This window comes from Ovis canadensis, chromosome 18 (genome assembly GCF_042477335.2).
Source record: "Ovis canadensis isolate MfBH-ARS-UI-01 breed Bighorn chromosome 18, ARS-UI_OviCan_v2, whole genome shotgun sequence".
Taxonomy (NCBI): Eukaryota; Metazoa; Chordata; class Mammalia; order Artiodactyla; family Bovidae; genus Ovis; species Ovis canadensis.
The window spans coordinates 40,807,474-40,827,304 of NC_091262.1; the positions used below are offsets into that span (position 1 = coordinate 40,807,474).

Genomic DNA, 19,831 nt, shown 5'->3' on the forward strand with positions numbered 1-19,831 from the left:
TGCAGAGTTCCAAAGAATAGCAAGGAGAGATAAGAAAGCCTTCCTCAGTGATCAGTGCAAAGAAATAGAGGAAAACAATAGAACGGGAAAGACTAGAGATCTCTTCAAGAAAATTAGAGATACCAAGGGAACATTTCATGCAAAGATGGGTACAATAAAGGACAGAAATGGTATGGACCTAACAGAAGCAGAAGATATTAAGTAGAGGTGGCAAGAACATACAGAATAACTGTACAAAATAGATTTTCACGACCCAGATAATCACGATGGTGTGATCACTCACCTAGAGCCAGACATCCTGGAATGTGAAGTCAAGTGGGCCTTAGGAAGCATCACTATGAACAAAGCTAGTGGAGGTGATGGAATTCCAGTTGAGCTATTTCAAATCCTGAAAAATGATGCTGTGAAAGTGCTGCACTCAATATGCCAGCACATTTGGAAAACTCAGCAGTAGCCACAGGACTGGAAAAGGTCAGTTTTCATTCCAACCCTAAAGAAAAGCAGTGCCAAAGAATGCTCAAACTACCACACAATTGCACTGATCTCACACGTTAGAAAAGTAATGCTCAAAATTCTCCAAGCCAGGCTTCAGCAATACATGAACCGTGAACTTCCAGCTGTTCAAGCTGGTTTTAGAAAAGGCAGAGGAACCAGAGATCAAATTGCTAACATCCACTGGATCATCCAAAAAGCAAGAGAGTTGCAGAAAAACATCTATTTCTGCTTTATTGACTATGCCAAAGCCTTTGACTGTGTGGATCACAAGAAACTGTGGAAAATTCTGAAAGAGATGGGAATACCAGAGCCCCAGACCTGCCTCTTGAGAAATCTGTATGCAGGTCAGGAAGCAACAGTTAGAACTGGACATGGAATAACAGACTGGTTCCAAATAGGGAAAGGAGTACATCAAGGATGTATATTGTCACCCTGCTTATTTAACTTATATGCAAAGTACATCATGAGAAACACTGGGCTGGAAGAAGCACAAGTTGGAATCAAGATTGCCAGGAGAAATATCAATAACCTCACATATACAGATGACACCACCCTTATGGCAGAAAGTGAAGAAGAGCTAAAGAGCTTCTTGATGAAAGTGAAAGAAGAGAGTGAAAAGTTGGCTTCAAACTCAACATTCAGAAAAGATCTCTCTTTCAGAATTTTCCACAGTTTCTTGTGATCCACACAGTCAAAGGCTTTGGCATAGTCAATAAAGCAGAAATAGATGTTTTTCTGCAACTCTCTTGCTTTTTGGATGATCCAGTGGATGTTAGCAATTTGATCTCTGGTTCCTCTGCCTTTTCTAAAACCAGCTTGAACAGCTGGAAGTTCACGGTTCATGTATTGCTGAAGCCTGGCTTGGAGAATTTTGAGCATTACTTTTCTAAGATCATGGCATCCAGTCCCATCACTTCACGGCAAACAGATGGGGAAAGAGTGGAAACAGTGGCAGATTTTATTTTGGGGGACTCGAAAATCACTGCAGATGGTGACTGCAGCCATGAAATTAAAAGACCCTTGCTCCTTGGAAGGAAAGTTATGACCAACCTAGACAGCATATTAAAAAGCAGAGACATTACTTTGCCAACAAAGGTCCATCTAGTCAAGGCTATGGTTTTTTCAGTAGTCATATATGGATGTGAGAGTTGGACTATAAAGAAATCTGGGTGCCAAAGAATTGATGCTTTTGAACTGTGGTGTTGGAGAAGACTCTTGAGAGTCCCTTGGATTGCAAGGAGATCCAACCAGTCCATCCTAAATGAGATCAGTCCTGAATGTTCATTGGAAGAACTGATGTTGAAACTGAAACTCCAATATTTTGGCCACCTGATATGAAGAGCTGACTCATTTGAAAAGACCCTGATGCTGGGGTATATTGAAGGCAGGAGGAGAAGGGGATGACAGAGGATGAGATGGTTGGACATGAGTTTTGGTAAACTCTGGGAGTTGGTGATGGACAGGGAGGCCTGGCGTGCTATGGTCCATGGGGTTACAAAGAGTTGGACATGGCTGAGTGACTGAACTGAACTGAAGGATGCCAAGAATCCTGGTCAGTAACAGAAGTGGGGACAGTTCCTAACCCAGGCCCCTTCACAGACAAGCCTCTCTACAGGTAACAAATACATGCTCTGTCCTCCCAGACAGGTGGCTCTAGGTCCAGACCCAAGGCTGGAGTTCCCTGCTTTCTCTGCCTCAGCAACACTCCCTGAGCCCGGAGCACTCAGGGTCCGCTGCTCTTTCTGCCTTCCACAGACCTGGTGAGTCTCCAAAGGTCCAATTACCGGAGCATTGCTCCAGTAGTTTCTCAAGGTGACTGGGAGGAGACAGGTGACCGGGGATGACAAATGCAGGTCTTGAAGGGCGAGCTGTTCTCCGAGAGATTGATGGCTGGCCTGTGCCTCCCTGGTATCGGCGTCTCAGAGCCCTGGCTACACTTACGGAGGAAGGCCTGGTTCATTCCTTGAATCCTGACTGAAAAGGTATCATTTGCTTTCCTCTCCCTGCAGGTTAAAAAAGACTCACCCTCTTACAGTTCAGATAATCATTAATCATCAGAGTTTCTGTATGCTTTTTAAAATTCTGACAGAATACATGACTTAGATTTTTTATGTGGACCATTTTTAAAGACTTTATCAATATGTTGCAATATTGCTTCTGTTTCATGTTTTGGGTTTGTTTTTTTTTTTGGCCCCGAGGCAGTGGGATCTTCCCTTCTTGACCAGCGAAGGGACCCACAGCCTCTGCATTGGAAGGCAAAGTCTCAACCACTGGACCACCAGTGAAATCCCTACATGACTCTGTGTGTTTTATTGAAATAGAGTTGATTTCTGGAGAAGGCCTTGGCAATCCTCTCCAGTATTCTTGCCTGGAGAATCCCATGGACAGAGGAGCCTAGCAGGCTACAGTCCTTGAGGTCACAAAGAGTCAAACAGGGCTGGAGCAGATTAGCACACATGCACTTGCAGTAACCAGCTGGTGCTGTCGGGGCCCTTACCTCAGCGCCCTCAGCTTCTGCCCCATGGTCCAGGGTCGACAGCGAATGTTTGCCATGAGATCTTTCTGGAACTGTATGTTCTGAAAGATTTGTTCTGGATCATGGCTGTCCCCCGTTTCATCTGCAGTAAAGCTGTCCTCCAAGTTGCTGAATGGATCAGGGCATTAAGGAGGAAATCAGATTAGTAGAATTACTTCCAGCCAAGATCTTGCCCTGGGTAAGTTCAGCCTCTTGCTCTCTGGGGGTCATCTGTATGAAGCTGGTGTGTGTGGAAGAAGAGGAGAGGGATCTGGGGTGTTGGAGAGAGAATCCAGTAGTGTTAGCAGCCATTGGAACATATTCACTGGGTTCTATAACTTTGATGGATCAGTGAAAGACAAAAGCTTCGAAGGATAAAAGATGTTACCAGAAGCTGTCGTAAAAGGAACCGAGAAAATACTTATGTAGGATTCCTGAAGAGCAGCATCTTTGGTGGTAAAACAATTTCTTTTACAGGCTAACTGAAATAATCAGCTTAATATTAAAGAAAGGACTCCTCCTGCCCCCTAACTCTGGAAGTAAAATAAATAAAAGTCAAAGTATCTCATCTAGAGAGCCCCCCGACTCTGCAATCCTGCTTGGATTCATTTGAAATCTGAGATAAGGATGGGAGACAGACAGCCGTTTCTATGAACAAATTAGCTAAACAAATTTACACAAGCAAATATTTCAGGATATTAGTTACTCTCTAAGGAGAACAACTTTCCAGTGTGTAGCAACATTCATTCCCAGTAATTCATTCCCCACTAATTCCAACGCAAATTTTTTTCAGTAATGTTACATATTATTTTTTATTTATTGTAATATAATTGCTTTACAATGTTGTGTTAGTTTTGTAGCTGTAATTAAAGGTTAATTTTGAATTTATGTTGGAACTGCTTCTGTGACTTTAACCCTTTTTTGTTATTAAACATACATGATGGCCTTCTTGAGCCTCCCGTCTGTGAAGGACTGCAAGGAAGTGAAACTACCACATCCCCTGCCTGAGGCTTGCCGTTCTAGAGGATATTTGTAAGCATTGAAGTCTTTTTACTTTTGTTTCCTCACTTCCCCCCATCTCTGATCAAGGAAAGGACCTGGCAACCAAGCCGTAACAAGATGGTTATTTTGAGGCACTGGCCTGCCATCTTTTCCGACAACCGGCTCCCCAGTTAAAACCTGTTCCTTGCCTCAACCCCTCCTCTCTCAGATTCATTGGCCTGTCATTTGGCAAGCAGAGTCAGCTTGGACTCCGTAACAGTTTCTGCTGTACAATGAAGTGAATCAGCCTAAAGTATGACATATATCCCCTCCCCCTTGGACCGTGCCCCGCCACCCCCCCAGCCCGCCCATCCTTGTAGAGCAACACAGAGCACCTGAGCTGAGCTTCCTGTGCTCAATTCAAAAGGACACATGTACCCTAAAGCAACTTTTCAGGAGGGGATAAAGAGTATTGTGCTATGGCTATTTTTCCAAGGAAGCACTTAAAGGTAAGGGGAAATAATTCCTCTGTTTTTTTCTAATTCAGATTGTTTTTCCTTACTCCAAGGAGAATTTTCTCCAGCTTCTCTGAATTTATGGAGGTTTTAATATACCTTTGTAAATATTTAACAAATTCAAGTAACACTCCCCCACTTCTAACTAGTCTATATTCCAACAGAAACCTCATTTATTATGACTGATGTATCATCTGCTCTCTCTTGATATTGCTGATGGAGTAAAAGAGAAGAGAAAATGGATAAAGCACGGCTGTGGGTTTGGCCAGCAATAAAAGCATGTTGGGGTGTAAGCTTTTCGATGCGGATCGGAAGCAGGTAGACACTACCCTCTGTGCACATGGCTAAGGTTGTCTTCCTTGACAGATAAGCCTGGATAATGGAGTTTCTGAGCTTATTCTGAAGGAGAACCCAGGAAGATGGACACTTGGTCCTCTGGAGAGATGCAAGCAAGGGGGACCCAGGCTTTTCCTCCTCACACACCTGCCTTCACTGCTCAGTGGATGGGCGGGACGGCTCACCTGAGCAGCAGGGACTCCTGATAGAAGTAGTGCTGGTTGGCGTTTCTCCGGATGCTTCTAAAACGCTGGGATGCCTTCGGTGGTTTCATGGGAGCCAGCTGGCTGCCAGGGATCAGGAGGGGTGAGCAGGGCGCTGAGAAGCAGGCAGGCAGGAATCTGCTGTGCGAGTTGCTCTGCCCTCCAGTTCTCAGGAGCAGGTCTGTGCGTCTGCAGTGATGCTCTGAGCAGTGGAGAAGCCAGGAAGCCACTCATGCATATGCATGTTAAGGTGGCTGTGACAGCAGAGATTGGCTGGAGTTGAGACAGCCGAAGGCAAGAGGCTTGGCCAGGTGATCTAGGACCGCTTGGTGCTGCCCAAATAACCACATGGGTGACCCCTTGTGCCAGGAAGGGCTCTGCTGTTTGCAAAGCACTTTATATCTGTTACCATAACTGGTGTTCAGAAAATATTTAGGGAGGATGCAAGGCATAGCTTGTTTGTTTAGTTTTTTAATTACCAAGAAAGAAGTTTAGAGACAGTAAGAATCTTGTCATGCCCATGTAATAGGGAAGAATAAATCTGACTCCAGATTAGATCATTTCTTTTATTTTAACCTTTGTATTCTATTGTGTTAAGAATGTCACCTATAGCTTGAAATACACAGGAGAGCCCATTCTCAAGGCTCTGACTTTTAAGGGTGTAACGCTTTTCCATTCCTATAGAGACAAAAAGTTGCAGAACAGAGAACAGTTTCTCCTCTTGGAGATCTATAGGAATACTTGATCTATCTGGACATCTATGGGAACAAAGGACTCCTACACCAAGACTTTGCAATAATCAACCACGCCTCCTCCCTTGTGGGCACTGTTGCTTCAGTCACGTGCAATTCTTTGTGACCCCACGGATGGTAGCCCGCCAGGTTTCTCTGTCTATGGGATTCTCCAGGAAAGAATACTGGAGTGGGTTGCCACGCCCTCCTCCAGGGGATCTTGCCCCCAGAGATTGAACCCCAGAGAACACTTCTCATCAGAGAGGTGTCTCTTATGTCTCCTGCATTGACAGGCAGGTTCTTAACCACTAGCTCTACTTTACCACTAGTTACCACTCTTTACCACTACCGCTATTATCAGCTTAATTTTTCTGTTTTGAAAAAAGTCAAACCTACAGAAATGTTGATAGAACAGTACAAAACATACAAGTACTGTATTCATAACCTAGACCCACCAATTGCTAACATTTTGTCACATTTGCTTGATTTTTATCTATACATTTCCCCCCTATACCATTTAAAAGTAACTAGAGGGGACTTCCCTGGTGGTCCAGTGGTTAAGACTCCATGCTTCCAATGCAGGGGATGCAGGTTTGATCCCAGGTCGGGGAACTAGATCCCACATGCCATGCAGTGCAGTCAAAAAAAACTATCAAAAAAGTGGGCTTCCCAGGTAGTGCTAGTGGTAGAGAACCTGCCTCCCCCTGCAGGAGACATGAGAGATGCAGGTTCGATCCTTGGGTCGGGAAGATCCCCTGGAGAAGGAAATAGCAACCCACTCCAGTATTCTTGCCTGGAGAATCCCATGGACAGAGCGGCCTGGTGGGCTACAGTTCGTATTATTGCACTGAGTCGGACATGACTGAAGCGACTTAGCACAAATGCACGTCAAGAAAGTAGCTTAGAGAGGGTAAGAAACTTGTCCCTGTTCGTGTAATAGGGAAGAATAAATCTAACTCCATATTAGATTTGTTTCTTTCAAACAAGATGAATTCTTTAAAGATGGATTCTTGAACTTTTGAATTCATCCTTAAGTCCAATAGTTTCACCACATAAACCTCCATTTAAAAAAAAAAGATTGACACAAGAAGTTATTTGCTTGCAGTAAGGTTGGTTGAGCTGAACTAGAAAAGGCCCTTTCTGTTGAAGACTCTGCATTGTCAGTACACTAGAGACACCACAAAGAGGTGAGTCATGGAATGGGCCAAGCGCTAGACAACCGGGCAGAAAGGAAATCCGTTAGCAACTCCAGGCTTAGGGCTTAGGAGGGGGACTGCGTTCATGCATTCTTTTATTCATTTATTAGTAAGTCATTAGATTCCTCTTTCTGTCTGTCATGCATCGGTATGACAAGCAAAGCCAGAACCCTAGCCTGGGATCTTGGGGTTCTGGGGCTGCCAGACAGGTGTTTAGATCCCTGGGCTCAGAGTCTGGGAATGAAACAGAGACCTGGGCACCACAGCTGGCCCTCACTCAAGATGGACTTGGGGCCTTGTGATATCTGGTCACCTGTCTGTTAATCTGCCTGAGGTCATTAGACCTGAGAGTCCATCTAGTAATACTAGATAAAATTTGTGTTTATCAAATGGACAAAATGGCATATATAATAGAATTGCTTCTATTGGTTGGTTTGTGTGTGTGTTATTTTTTTAGGAAATGGTAATCCATTCGACTATTCTTGCCTGGGAAATCCCATGGACAGAGGAACCTCGCCAGCTACAGTCCATGGGGTCACAAAGAGTCAAACACGACTGAGCGACTATATATATATATATTTGTGTTTTTAGAGGGGTGAAATTGAAAGTGTTAGTCACTCAATCGTGTCCAACTCTGCTACCCCATGGATTGTAGCCCGCCAGATTCCTCTGTCATTTAGAGAGATAGGAAAAGGTAACAATAGCAAATTTTACAGGATTCTATAGGGATTTATTAAAACAAATTATGATGTGTTTTTTGAAGGTTGGTAGAATGAGCTTTAATGTGCTCTGATGTGTGTGTGGTCTTTTTATGGTTTCCTTCTCCTGATTTTTAAAATTCTTTTTGAGTCCACCGGGCAGTCATTGTGGCGACGAGCGCAAGGTGAGGGGGTCGTTGTCGCTCCTCAGCCCCAGCACAAGGGACTCAGATTCACACACACCCCGCTCCCGTCCTGCCTAGTTCCTCCCTGGGCCTCAGCTCCTCTGGGCTCCCCAGGCCTGGTTGGAAAGAGGAAGTGCAGGCAGGAGATGTTAATTTCTGAGTGCTGGGAATAAATGACTGGGCTTGCATCTGACTTCCTCTGACAATCTGATTAGCGGCTTTAGACGTGCGAGATGGCTTTAAGTTAAGCCAGCATGTGCATGTAGATAAATGACTAAAACTCCCTCCAATGCTAATAGTGGAAACACTTTAAAAAATCAGAAAGGATCCAATGTCAAGGAGCACTAAAATCATTATTTTCCAGATCGACTGCTTACAAGTTCTGGGTGGTGTGAGAAGGAGGAAGATAAACAATACTGAAAAGGAGAGAAAAGTCACGTGGAAGTCTATTTGTATAACATACAAATCCCTTTCAGTTGGAAAAAAATAAAAATTTGTTATAAATCCCAGGAGGTTTTAACAGAAATCATGAGGCGGCTTAGCTTACAGGCAAAATAACACATTCATTCCCTTCATCATCTACAAAAGGCACTCCCCACCCCACCAACTCCCCACTTGCTGCTAAGTGAATACTAATACCCCTAAGGTACCATCTGAGTCCCATCAGCAATGCCAAGCTCCCTTTTCTAAGTTATCAAGTGTTTAGCTCTGCATTTTACAAGAGAGACGCTTCCATTTCTGAGATATATTTACGTGCCTGTTATATTGTCTGAGTGACACTAAAAGCTTTTGTTTTTAGTTTAGAATTACAATTTGGGTCCAGAAAATGTTATTTAGGGGAGACGTTCAAGAATTGTTTCCAGTTTTCTAAATAACAAGGGAATTTGTTGAGACATGAGAGCAAATTACTGTTGTTGAATTCCTCCTGAAATCATCTCCTGCAGATTGAAGTTGAAACTGAGCAGACAGTGAGATTTCCATGAGGGAGATTGCGATACTTTGTTACTCATTTAGTTATGAGAGGTTGACCACAGGGCAGGAGGGTGGGGTTGTCCTCTGCTACACTTGCCCCTGCAGTAAGTGAAGACAGATTGTCACCACCCCAACAGAATCCTGTGGAAGAAGGCAATGACTGTTAGAGGGGTTGCAACTGGGATACGAAAATAGAGATCTCCTGTCCGGCTCTGCAGTTGTGCTTCCTCAAAAAAAAAGAAATTCTTTTTCATAGATGATTATATCTAGACACATAAACTGTCCTAAGGGGACTTCCCTGGTGGTCCAGTGGTAAAGAGTCTGCTTCCCAATGCAGGTCCGATCCTTGGTTGGCAAACTAAGATCTCAAGTGCCATGGGGCAAATAAGTTGGCATGTCACAGCTAGAGAAGTTCGTGCATCACAACTGGAGAAGCCTGAAACAGAGACCCAGCACAGCCTAAATAAATAAATATTTTTAAAAAGCAATAAAATTAAATTAAAGAAATAAAAGCCAAGTGAAAATTGTAACTAGATTATTGATGACCCACTATGGGTTAGTAGTTTATCTATGATGTATCCTTAAAAAGCTTGTTGAAATATGGGTTATGTGACTGATACTCGCTTCTACCATGTTTAAAGCTTTCTCTTATTTTGACAATCCTTGACCTTAACCTTTCACTCAAGGCTACCGAAGGGCTTGGATTACCCTCATCCTATTGCTTGACATTCTGCAAATCTGGTTTTCATTTTTGCCATGTCAATTTCCACTCACATTTTTTTTTAACCCTTCCGGCCTTCCTTTATAACACACTATCTTTTCTTATTACCTCAATTTTGCATCTATTGTTTCAGAAAGAACACTTTTATTTTATTTCATTGAGAAAAGTCAGTATGGGCTAAGAATTAGATTTTGTTTTCTGTAGCAAATCTCCTGAAGTATGCTCTTTCTCTACCTCTTGCGTGCTTCATGTTCATTTCCTTTTTTAATGTTATGGGATTTTTAGTTAATTCTTTCTCTGTCCTTGCTCCTTGAATACCCAATGTTCTTGTTGTTTGGTATTTGTTCCCCAATAAGGTTCTTTAATTTTCTGCACTGCTTCAAGGATGCTGTTAGATAGAATCTCTCAGCTTGTCACTGGGGGAGACCGCTGGGTGATGACTTTGTGGGGTGAGGCAAGTTCAGCTAGGTTCAGTTCAGTTCATTTCAGTCATTCTGTCGTGTCCAACTCTTTGTAACCCCATGAACTGCAGCACACCAGGCCTCCCTGTCCATCACCAACTCCCGGAGTTTACCCAAACTCATGGCCATTGAATCAGTGATGCCATCTAACCATCTCATCCTCTGTCATCCCCTTCTCCTCCCATCTTCAATCTTTCCCAGCATCAGGGTCTTTTCAAATGATTCAGTTCTTCGCATCAGGTGGCAGAATGGAGTTTCAGCTTCAACATCAGTCCTTCAATGGATATTCAGGACTGAATTCCTTTAGGATGGGCTGGTTGGATCTCCCTGCAGTCCAAGGGACTCTCAAGAGTCTTCTCCAACACCACAGTTCAAAAGCATCAATTCTTTAGCACTCAGCTTTTCTTATAGTCCAACTCTCACATCCATACATGACCACTGGAAAAACCATAGCCTTGACTAGATGGACCTTAGTCAGCAAAGTAATGTCTCTGCTTTTTAATATGCTATCTAGATTGGTCATAACTTTTCTTCCAAGGAGTAAGTGTCTTTTAATTTCATGGCTGCAGTCACCATCTGCAGTGATTTTGGAGTTTTTTTTAAAAAAAATCTCTCACTGTTTCCCCATCTATTTGCCATGAAATGATGGGACCAGATGCCATGGTCTTAGTTTTCTGAATGTTGAGTTTGAAGCCAACTTTTCATTCTTCTCTTTCACTTTCATCAAGAGGCTCTTTAGTTCTTCTTCACTTTCTGCCACAAGGGTGTGTCATCTGTATATCTGAGGTTATTGATATTTCTCCCAGCAATCTTGATTCCAGCTTCTGCTCCTTCCAGCCCAGCGTTTCTCATGATGTACTTTGCATAGAAGTTAAATAAGCAGGATGACAATATACATCCTTAATGTACTTCTTTCCCTATTTGGAGCCAGTCTGTTGTTCCATGTCCAATTTTAACTGTTGCTTCCTGACCTGCATACAGGTTCCTCAAGAGGCAGGTCAGGTGGTCTGGTATTCCCATCTCTTTCAGAATTTTCGACAGTGTGTTGTGTCCACACAGTCAAAGGTTTTAGCATAGTCAATACAGCAGAAGTAGGTGTTTTTCTGGAACTCTCTCACTTTTTCTATAATCCAACGGATGTTGGCAATTTGATATCTGATTCCTCTGCCTTTTCTAAAACCAGCTTGAACATCTGGAAGTTCACGATTCACGGATTGCTGAAGCCTGGCTTGGAGAATTTTGAGCATTACTTTACTAGCATGTGAGATGAGTGCAATTGTGCGGTAGTTTGAGCATTCTTTGACATCGCCTTTCTTTGGGATTGGAATGAAAACTGACCTTTTCCAGTCCTGTGGCTACTGCTAAGTTTTCCAAATGTGCTGTCATATTGAGTGCAGCACTTTCACAGCATCATCTTTTAGGATTTGAAATAGCTCAACTGGAATTCCATCACCTCCACTAGCCTGTTCATAGTGATGCTTCCTAAGGCCCACTTGACTTTGCATTCCAGGATATCTGGCTCTAGGCAAGTGATCACACCATCGTGATTAACTGGGTCGTGAAGATCTTTTTTGTGTCGTTCTTCTGTGTATTCTTGCCACCTCTTCTTAATGTCTTCTGCTTCTGTTAGGTCCATACCATTTCTGTCCTTATTGAGCCCATCTTTGCATGAAATGTTCCCTTGGTATCTCTAATTTTCTTGAAGAGATCTCTAGTCTTTCCCGTTCTATTGTTTTCCTCTATTTCTTTGCACTGATCAGTAAGGAAGGCTTTTTTATCTCTCCTTGCTGTTCTTTGGAACTCTGCATTCAAGTGGGCATATCTTTCCTTCTCTCCTTTGCTTTTCACTTCTCTTCTTTTCACAGCTATTTATAAGAGGCAGCGGATGGGGAGGGAAACTAGGAGCATTATCAGCCACAAATTGGCACTTGCCATGGGCACTTGCCGTCTACTTCCACAAGGATTAAATCAGGTTCTGCTGCAGCTGCTGACCTTCAACACCCCCTGAAAGGAGTTCAGGGTGGTGAGCAAAAATGAAGCACTCTGTGCTCTGGAAAAACTGGTTGAACAGGTCTTCAGATAGTTAGATATTCTCAGGAGCTGATTTTAAAAGTCCAATTCTTGTATCTTCTCATATCTAGAAAAGCACTAAAATCTTTCATGGTGATGATTTTTTCTCGTGATTAGCAGAAGCTTCACAAGACCAGCAGAAACTTTCTACCAAAAAAAAATATATGCTTGCTTGCACGTATTCCCCCTTCACCGAAATCACATCTCTACTGTCCTTTCCCCTGCTGCCTCTTTGGAGCAGTTTCTCAGAGCTATCTGAGGTGCTGTCTCCCAGGCTGCAGTCCTCATTTTGCCCCCAAATAAAACTTAACTTGCAGCTCTCACACTGTGCATTTTTGTAGTCAACAATATCCTGGAAAGAAGAACTGGGGATTTGTTCTGTTAACTCCTCCCTTCTTGCATCCATGGGTAGTTCTCTCCTTCCATTCTTTGTTCACATGGCCTCTTGCTTGGATACCTATGTGGCTTTGTCTGTCTCCTTTCCTTCTCTGTTAGGAAATTTTCCACAGCAGGAAGATCTCATCACCGTAGAGAGAGTTCTAATCTGTGGAAAATACCGACACTGGAGACTTCCTATTTGGAATGGCCACTCTTGTTTGGATCACCGCTGTCTCTATAATGTAATTATGAATATTCATAGTATTTGTCACTGTAACCAGTTCCAGCATGCAGCTCAGCGGTATTAAGCACATTCACACTGCTGTGCAACCATCATTCCCATCCATTTCCAGAATCCTCTTCAGGGTGCAAAACGAAAACTCTGTACCCATTAAGCAATCACTCCCTCAACCCACTCTTCTCCTCAGCCCCTGGCAGCCATCACTCTGCTTTCTGCCTCAGTGCATTTGACCACCATGCTAGGTACCTCGTGGGCTCCCCTGGTAAAGAGCTCAGATGGTAAAGAGTCGGCCTCCGATGCAGGAGACCCAGGTTCAGTCCCGCTGTCGGGAAGATCCCCAGGAGAAGGGGATGGCTACCCACTCCAGTATTCTTGCCTGGAGAATCCCATGGATGAAGGAGACTGATGTCCATGGGGTTGCAGAGTCAGACATGAATGAGCCACTAACACTTTCACTTTCACATATGTATAGGTATAAGTGATTGATTTTGCTGTACAGCAGAAACTAGCACAACATTGTAAAGCAACTGTGCTCCAATAAAATTTAATTTTTAAAAGTGTGAAGAAAACAAAAATTAAAAAAAAAAAAACCAGAGAGTATCTACTGAGCCCACCAGGGCCCTGAGAGCATTGCCACCTGTGACCTCACAGGTCAGTGGTTTTAGCACAGCTGAGAAAGAGAGCCTTCTGTTCTTCCGTGTTGGTTTAACCATATGATACATGATCCTGTAAACAAATTAATTTCCCTGGGGACTTTTGAAAGCATCCTAACTGTATTATCATTTTTCTGCATAAAGGAAGCTTAGCAAGAAAACAATTATGGAATGGACTTGAAATGATCTCCAAATGGCCATCAAATAGAGAAGGCAGTCCACAGACATGCAGGAGAAGGAAAAAAAAAAAAAAGGTTTTTCTTGTTAAATTCAGATTTGTTTATTCTGAAAACTCAGTTGATCCTTTTCTATTCTTTTTCCCTTTGGGGAGAAATTTTTGGCATCATCATTTAAAAAAAATTTTTTTTTTGTTCCTCTACAACTGTCCACAGCTTTTCTATTCTGGCCCCTCCACTCCAACCTAATGTGAAGGCCAAGGTAGAATTTTCAAATTTGGCCTGTTCTGGGACGAGCTGACCTGGCTGGGGCAGGGAGGACGAGCATATGAGCTGGGATGTCCGCTGTAAACCAGCCCCTTGGTTCCTGTGTTTGCTCATCAGGCGTTTGCTGAATGTCTGCTTTGTGCCTGCTTTGTGCTTCGTCCACACTTCCTTAGGGACAAAATGGGAAATAAGACACCAGCCTCTCCTTAAAGCAACTTGATGCTTCATGGAATGAGCCAGTGGAATTTGCTGCATGATGCAGGGAGCTCAAACCCAGTGCTCTGTGACAACCTAGAGGGGTGGGATGGGGCGGGAGGTGGGAGGGAGGTTGAAGAGAGAGGAAGACATGTGTATACCTGTGGCTGGCTCATGTTGATGGATGGCAGAAATGAAACCAGTATTGTTAAGCAATTGTCCTCTGCAGTGGAAGCACAGTTTCTTAACCACTGGACCGCCAGGAAAGTTCTTAAGCAGCCTTTTCAAATGTCATTTCTTCCTTTTATTTTTATGATATTTCTTATGTGCAAACCATGTGTTCACTGACATGGAATAATAAATAATGATAAGGTTAACTTTCTCTAAGTACCTCCAGTGTACTATTTACACACACACCTATTAACTATAATAGCATCTCTCATATAACTCTGACAATAAGGACAGTTATGAGGCAGTGAGTAAGGGTCAACCAGGACTCACCCATATCTGTTTTTCTGTCCTTTAGGAACACACAGAAAGACTATATTTCCCAGAACTTTTGTGATTAGTCCAGGTCGTGTGGGCTTCCCAAGTGGCTCAGAGATAAAGAATCCTCCTGCCAATGCAGGAGACATGGGTTCGATCCCTGAGTCAGGAAGATCCCCTGGAGAAGGAAATGGCAACCTGCTCCTGTATTCTTGCCAGCAAAATGCCCTGGACAGAAGAGCCTGGTGGGCTACAGTCCATGGGGTCGCAAAGAGTTGGACACAACTGAGCAGCTGAACAGCAACAACAGAGCTGGGTCTTAGTTGTGGCATGCAGGATCTTTGATCTTTGTTGTGACATGTGGGATCTAGTTTCCTGACTAGGGATTGAACCCAGGCCCCCTGCATTGGGAGCTTGGAATATTAGCCACTGGACCACAAGGGAATTGCCCCAGATACTAGTTTTGATTGTGTCGAACACAGCCTCCTTATTGATGACTCTCACAGAGCCTAGACTTAAGGTATAATGTCTACTATGTAATCACAATGTAGTCTTCATTGATATGATGGATGATCTGTTTTGTAATAAAAATCTCTTGAAGAATATTGGCTCAAGGAAGGACAATCACTGAGAGAACAATAGCCTTGCTTCATATCTTTGTGTAAGTCCTTGAAGCAGCCCTTCTGGTTCTTTCTAATTCCAACAGCCAGCCTAAACCTCTCAGTGTCATTCTCGAATATTCTGACCTCTGTTCTTTCCTGTTGCTTAATGATCTTCCTACAAATTGTATAGGAAATGAAGCAAATGCAATTACAGTGTCCGCCAGCCCTGATGCAGATAAATAGGAGGAAGTCTAGCCAAGTGTCTTCCCAAGGCAGGCTTCAGGGTCTGCTACTCAGAACAGAAAGAAGTTGGCCATCAATCTCAGAACTGCCTTGTTCCAAAGACATCACTAGCTCCTGGAGACCAGGGATCATGGGAAAGCCGTTTCAAATGAACATAACAGATCAACACAAACAAAGCTCCTTTGGGAATAGACCTATAAATTTGCATTAAAATTCTGACTTCCTGGTGAATGAATAATCTGTTGCCTCTTCAGGCCACAGCCAACCTTCTAGTATAACCTCCCTCATCTCCGTGTCCGCCTGCTAAAGCAGGAGACACGGGTTTGATCCCTGGGTTAGGAAGATTCCCTGGAGGAGGGAATGGCAAACCACTCCAATATTCTTGCATGGGAAATTCCATGGACAGAGGAGCCTGGCGGGCTACAGTCCATGGGGTCACAAAGAGTCAGACACAACTGAGCACGCGCACATGCACACATGCTAAAGAGACAACTTAGGAAGGGGGCTGGTCCTGGAAGAAAGACCAACTGTGATTAAGTGGATTAAGGGTTTGAGCCAGGTGATATCAGCGAGAAAATCTCTCCTTCCTGTCTGCTGAAAACTGACTCGTGACTTCTCCATGACCTCTCCATTTTATAGATGGGACCAGAGACTGGACTAGAAATTAATTAAGGTATTTCATCCTGAAATAGTAAGTGCAGAAATTCCAGGCGCTGGTATGCATTCCAGGACTAGGATAGAGTCTCCATCTCGTGGCTAAATTCAGCTCTGCGATCACCCTCAGTACTGAACCTCTTGCAGACTTAGAGGAGCAGCTGGGTGGTCAACGCCTGCCATGAGAAACATGCACAAGGTGTGTCATGGGATCCAACAGGAAAGCTTCATTCAGCCATTCGGGACAGGATTCCAACCTGTACAGTGAGCTGTGCAAAGACAGCTGGCCATTCTTTTACTCACGAGAGGGCCTACTATGTGCGGGGAAGTGAAGATACACTGGTGAACACGGCACAGCCCCTGCCCCCAACGATATCGCAGTCTAGTGGGGCAGGCAGACAGACAGGAAAGTCTAGCGGATTGGACGCTATGGAGGCAGGCTGTGCTGGGGAGATTCCGGGGTACCTGGGGACACCAGTGGGTATTCAGAACAGGAGAAACCTGAGCTGACCCCTCAGGGAGGTGTAGGAGCTAACCAGGAAAATGCATCAGGATGCAGGAGAGAGTGGTCGGTCATTACACATGAGGTAAGAGCGGGTAGGGTTTAATTCAATTTGTTTATTTCATATATTTTATTTCACATATTTTATTTTTTATTTATTTTATTTCATTTATTTTATTTCATTTATTTTATTCTATTTTCTTATTTCATTTATTTTATTCTATTTTCTTATTTCATTTCATTTATTTTATTCTATTTTATTTATTTCTCTATTTCATTTATTTTTTATTTCTTTATTTCATTTATTCTATTATATTTCATTTCATTTATTTTATTTCTTTTTATTTTATTTTATGCCACACCTTACTGCATGCAAGATCTTAGTTCCCTAACTGGGGATGAAACCCTGAGGCAGAAGTGCAGAATTTTAACCACTGGACTATCAGGGAAATCACTGGGTAGAATTTTAAAAAGGAACAAAGTCTTCTACCACAACGTAAATGACTACCAGGAGCTTAGGTTTTTTCCTGAGGGTCGACATTTAAATTGTATGCATTTAGAAAGAACACCTGGTGTCTTAGGAAATGGACCAGCAGAGCAAGGGAAGCTCAAGAGCTAACAGTGGTCCAACTAAGAGAGCAGCAGGAAGGATGGAGAGAAGGATACAGAAGTGGATTAGATCTAGGCCCTGACCAGGTCCTCGGTGCTCTTACAATAGTGATAGCCAAGGTGGGATAACCACTTTAAAAGTGATGGGAATTGAAATGGTTTGAGAAACTCAAAGGTCAGGATGAAGGCTGGGTGGTTCTTGTGCAGGGTGGCAACATCTGAGCTGCTAAACTGTGTGTCAAAGTTGCATTAGTTTTCTGTTCTATGTAATAAACTACTACAAATCTACTGGATTAAAACACCTTTTTTTTAAAAAAATCTCATAATTTCCATAGGTCAGAAGTCTGGGCATTCTGAGTTCAACTGAATTTCTTGTTCAGGGTGTCACAAGACTGGAATCAAGTGTCAGTTGGTGCTGTGGTCTCATTGGCACTTGGGGTCCTTTTCAAAGTTCATGTGGTTGTTGGTAGAATTTAGTTCCCTGCCGTTGTAGGAAAGAAGCCCTGCACTCCTCTGGTCCCCAGGTTTGTGGCCCTGTCTGTAAGCTGTTCACATCAGAGCTGCTTATTTCTTCTGGGCCAATGTTGCGGGGGGACCCCTCCTTTCTGTCTAATAAGATGGAGTTTCATGTAATATGATGTGGTCATCTTCTTTGCTGTAGGAGCTAGCATAATCAAGACATCTCCAATGGCTCAGCAGTAAAGAATCTGTCTACAACGCAGGAGATATGGGTTCAATCCCTGAGTCAGGGAGATCCCTGAAAGAGGAAGTGGCAACCCACTCCAATATTCTTGCCTGGGAAATCCCATGACAGAGGAGCCTGGTGGGCTACAGTCCATGGGGTCGCAAAGAGTCAGACATGACTGAGCGACTGACACTGTGTGTGAAGGCCCAAGCTCACTCAGCTGTGTGACTGCACCACTATCACTACTCTGCCTCTGGGAGATGTGAACTCAGCTCAGTGGCTGAAAGCCGTTGTTCTTTTATTTTTTTATTTTTTGGCTGAGCCGTGCAGAATGTGGGATCCTAGCTCCCTGACCAGGGATCAAACCCTCGCCCCCTGCAGTGGAAGCTCAGTTTCTTAACCACTGGACCACCAGGGAAGCCCTGTAACTCTTTAAAGACTCCAAAATATCACAATGATATTAGAATTTCAGGAAACGTTTCGCAACTACTGAGCCTGTGCGTCCCAAAGAGAGAAACCACTGCAACCAGAAACCAGTAAACCACAAGTAGAGAGTAGTCCCAGTTCCCAAAATTGGAGAAAGCCTCTGCGTGGGAGTGAAGATCCAATGCAACCAAAAATAAATAAACAAGAAAATAAGTACATTATAAAATTAGCGAAAAAAAATGGGCAAAGGTATACAAGGCAAATTTAAGCAAAACCAAACAGGAGTTGCAGTCCCAAGACCAGAAAACATTCCATGAGAGGGAGAAGGGCATGTTACAACTCTGAAATGTGCATGGTGAACGAAGGAAACCAATCTTCACGCCTCTCCAGTGGGGTCGCCAGAGTCCCAACATCTGTTTCAGGAAGAGTGCTGTTTACTTTCAGCTGTGAGGAGCATAGATCTCATGAAGGGATTAATCACTATTCTCTGTGATATACAGTTTTAGAAAGAAAGCACATCATTGAAGCTGGTGATAGAAGACAAGAAAAAGAATCTCAAGAAAGTGTTAACATGTAAGGGCCTGGGAATAGGGCCGAACCAGTTGGTTTTTACCTTTCTTAGCAGATAAAAGTTTTAAATTTTATTAAATTGTGGCTAGATGATTGCCTGGAAGATGGAAGTAGGAGAACTAAGGTATTAAGACTAATAGAAAACAGACTTGTGCAAGGACAGTGAGGTAAAGGATGCTTTTCTGGAATTTGGCAAAAAGGAGTTAAATAATATAAAGTATGGATGGAGCATAAGTTATTTCACCCATATATTACTCCTACCATTTAATGTTGGTTTTTTTCTCTCTTATAAACATTCTACTGAGTACATTCTTCTGGCTAAAGTTAAATGTTACACATGTTCATGATTATTTCCCAAAGATAAATCCCTAAAGGTGGGGTAGCTAATTCAACAGAATACTTTTTTTTTTAGCTTTTATTAAATATATATTTTTTCAGAACACATATTTTAAAGAGATTTGGTATTGAACTACAAAATGTTCTCTAGAAAGTCTGCACCAATTTACTTCTCAGTAAGCATGTTACAAGAGTGAACACTTATTTCCCAAATATCAGGCAACTATTTTAATCTTGGACCATTTGTTATGTGAAAATACAATTGTGGTGTGGTTTAAGTTTGTATTTGTTTATTAATAGGTAAATGAAACATATAATCTCTTAAATATTCATTAGCCAATTACGTTTCTTCATTTTGTATCTCATTTTATTATTGGGGGAAATTTTAAATATATTTTTATTTTTTTTAATATTTATATTTATTTATTTGACTATACCGGGTCTTAACTGTGGCATGTGAGATCTAGTTCCCTGAACAGGGACCAAACCCAGGCCCCCCTGCATTGGGAGCTCAGAGTCTTAGCTACCAGACCACCAGTGAATTATTTTTCAAATTGATTCTTACTTGGTTGACGTCTTTGGCAAAATATAACTGTTAATGCTTAGCTGTCCAGGCTCCACCTGGACACTATCATCCTTCACTGTCTCCTCTAGTTTGCTCAGATTCATGTCCATTGAGTCGGTGATGCCATCCAACCATCTCATCCTCTGCCACCCCCTTCTCCTCCT

General features: G+C 42.9%; 1 protein-coding gene across 1 annotated transcript in view; it reads right to left on the reverse strand.

Moving 5' to 3' along the window:
- The window catches only part of TMC3 (transmembrane channel like 3), a 54,611-nt gene extending 49,495 nt beyond the window's left edge, over window positions 1-5,116 (reverse strand). The window contains exons 1-2 of the mRNA XM_069559646.1: window positions 5,028-5,116; window positions 2,993-3,139 (exon numbers count right to left, since the gene is read on the reverse strand). Of these exons, the coding sequence (XP_069415747.1) occupies window positions 2,993-3,139; window positions 5,028-5,116 (236 nt within the window). The remainder of the gene's footprint in view (window positions 1-2,992; window positions 3,140-5,027) is intronic.
- Between the last annotated feature and the right edge of the window lie 14,715 nt (window positions 5,117-19,831).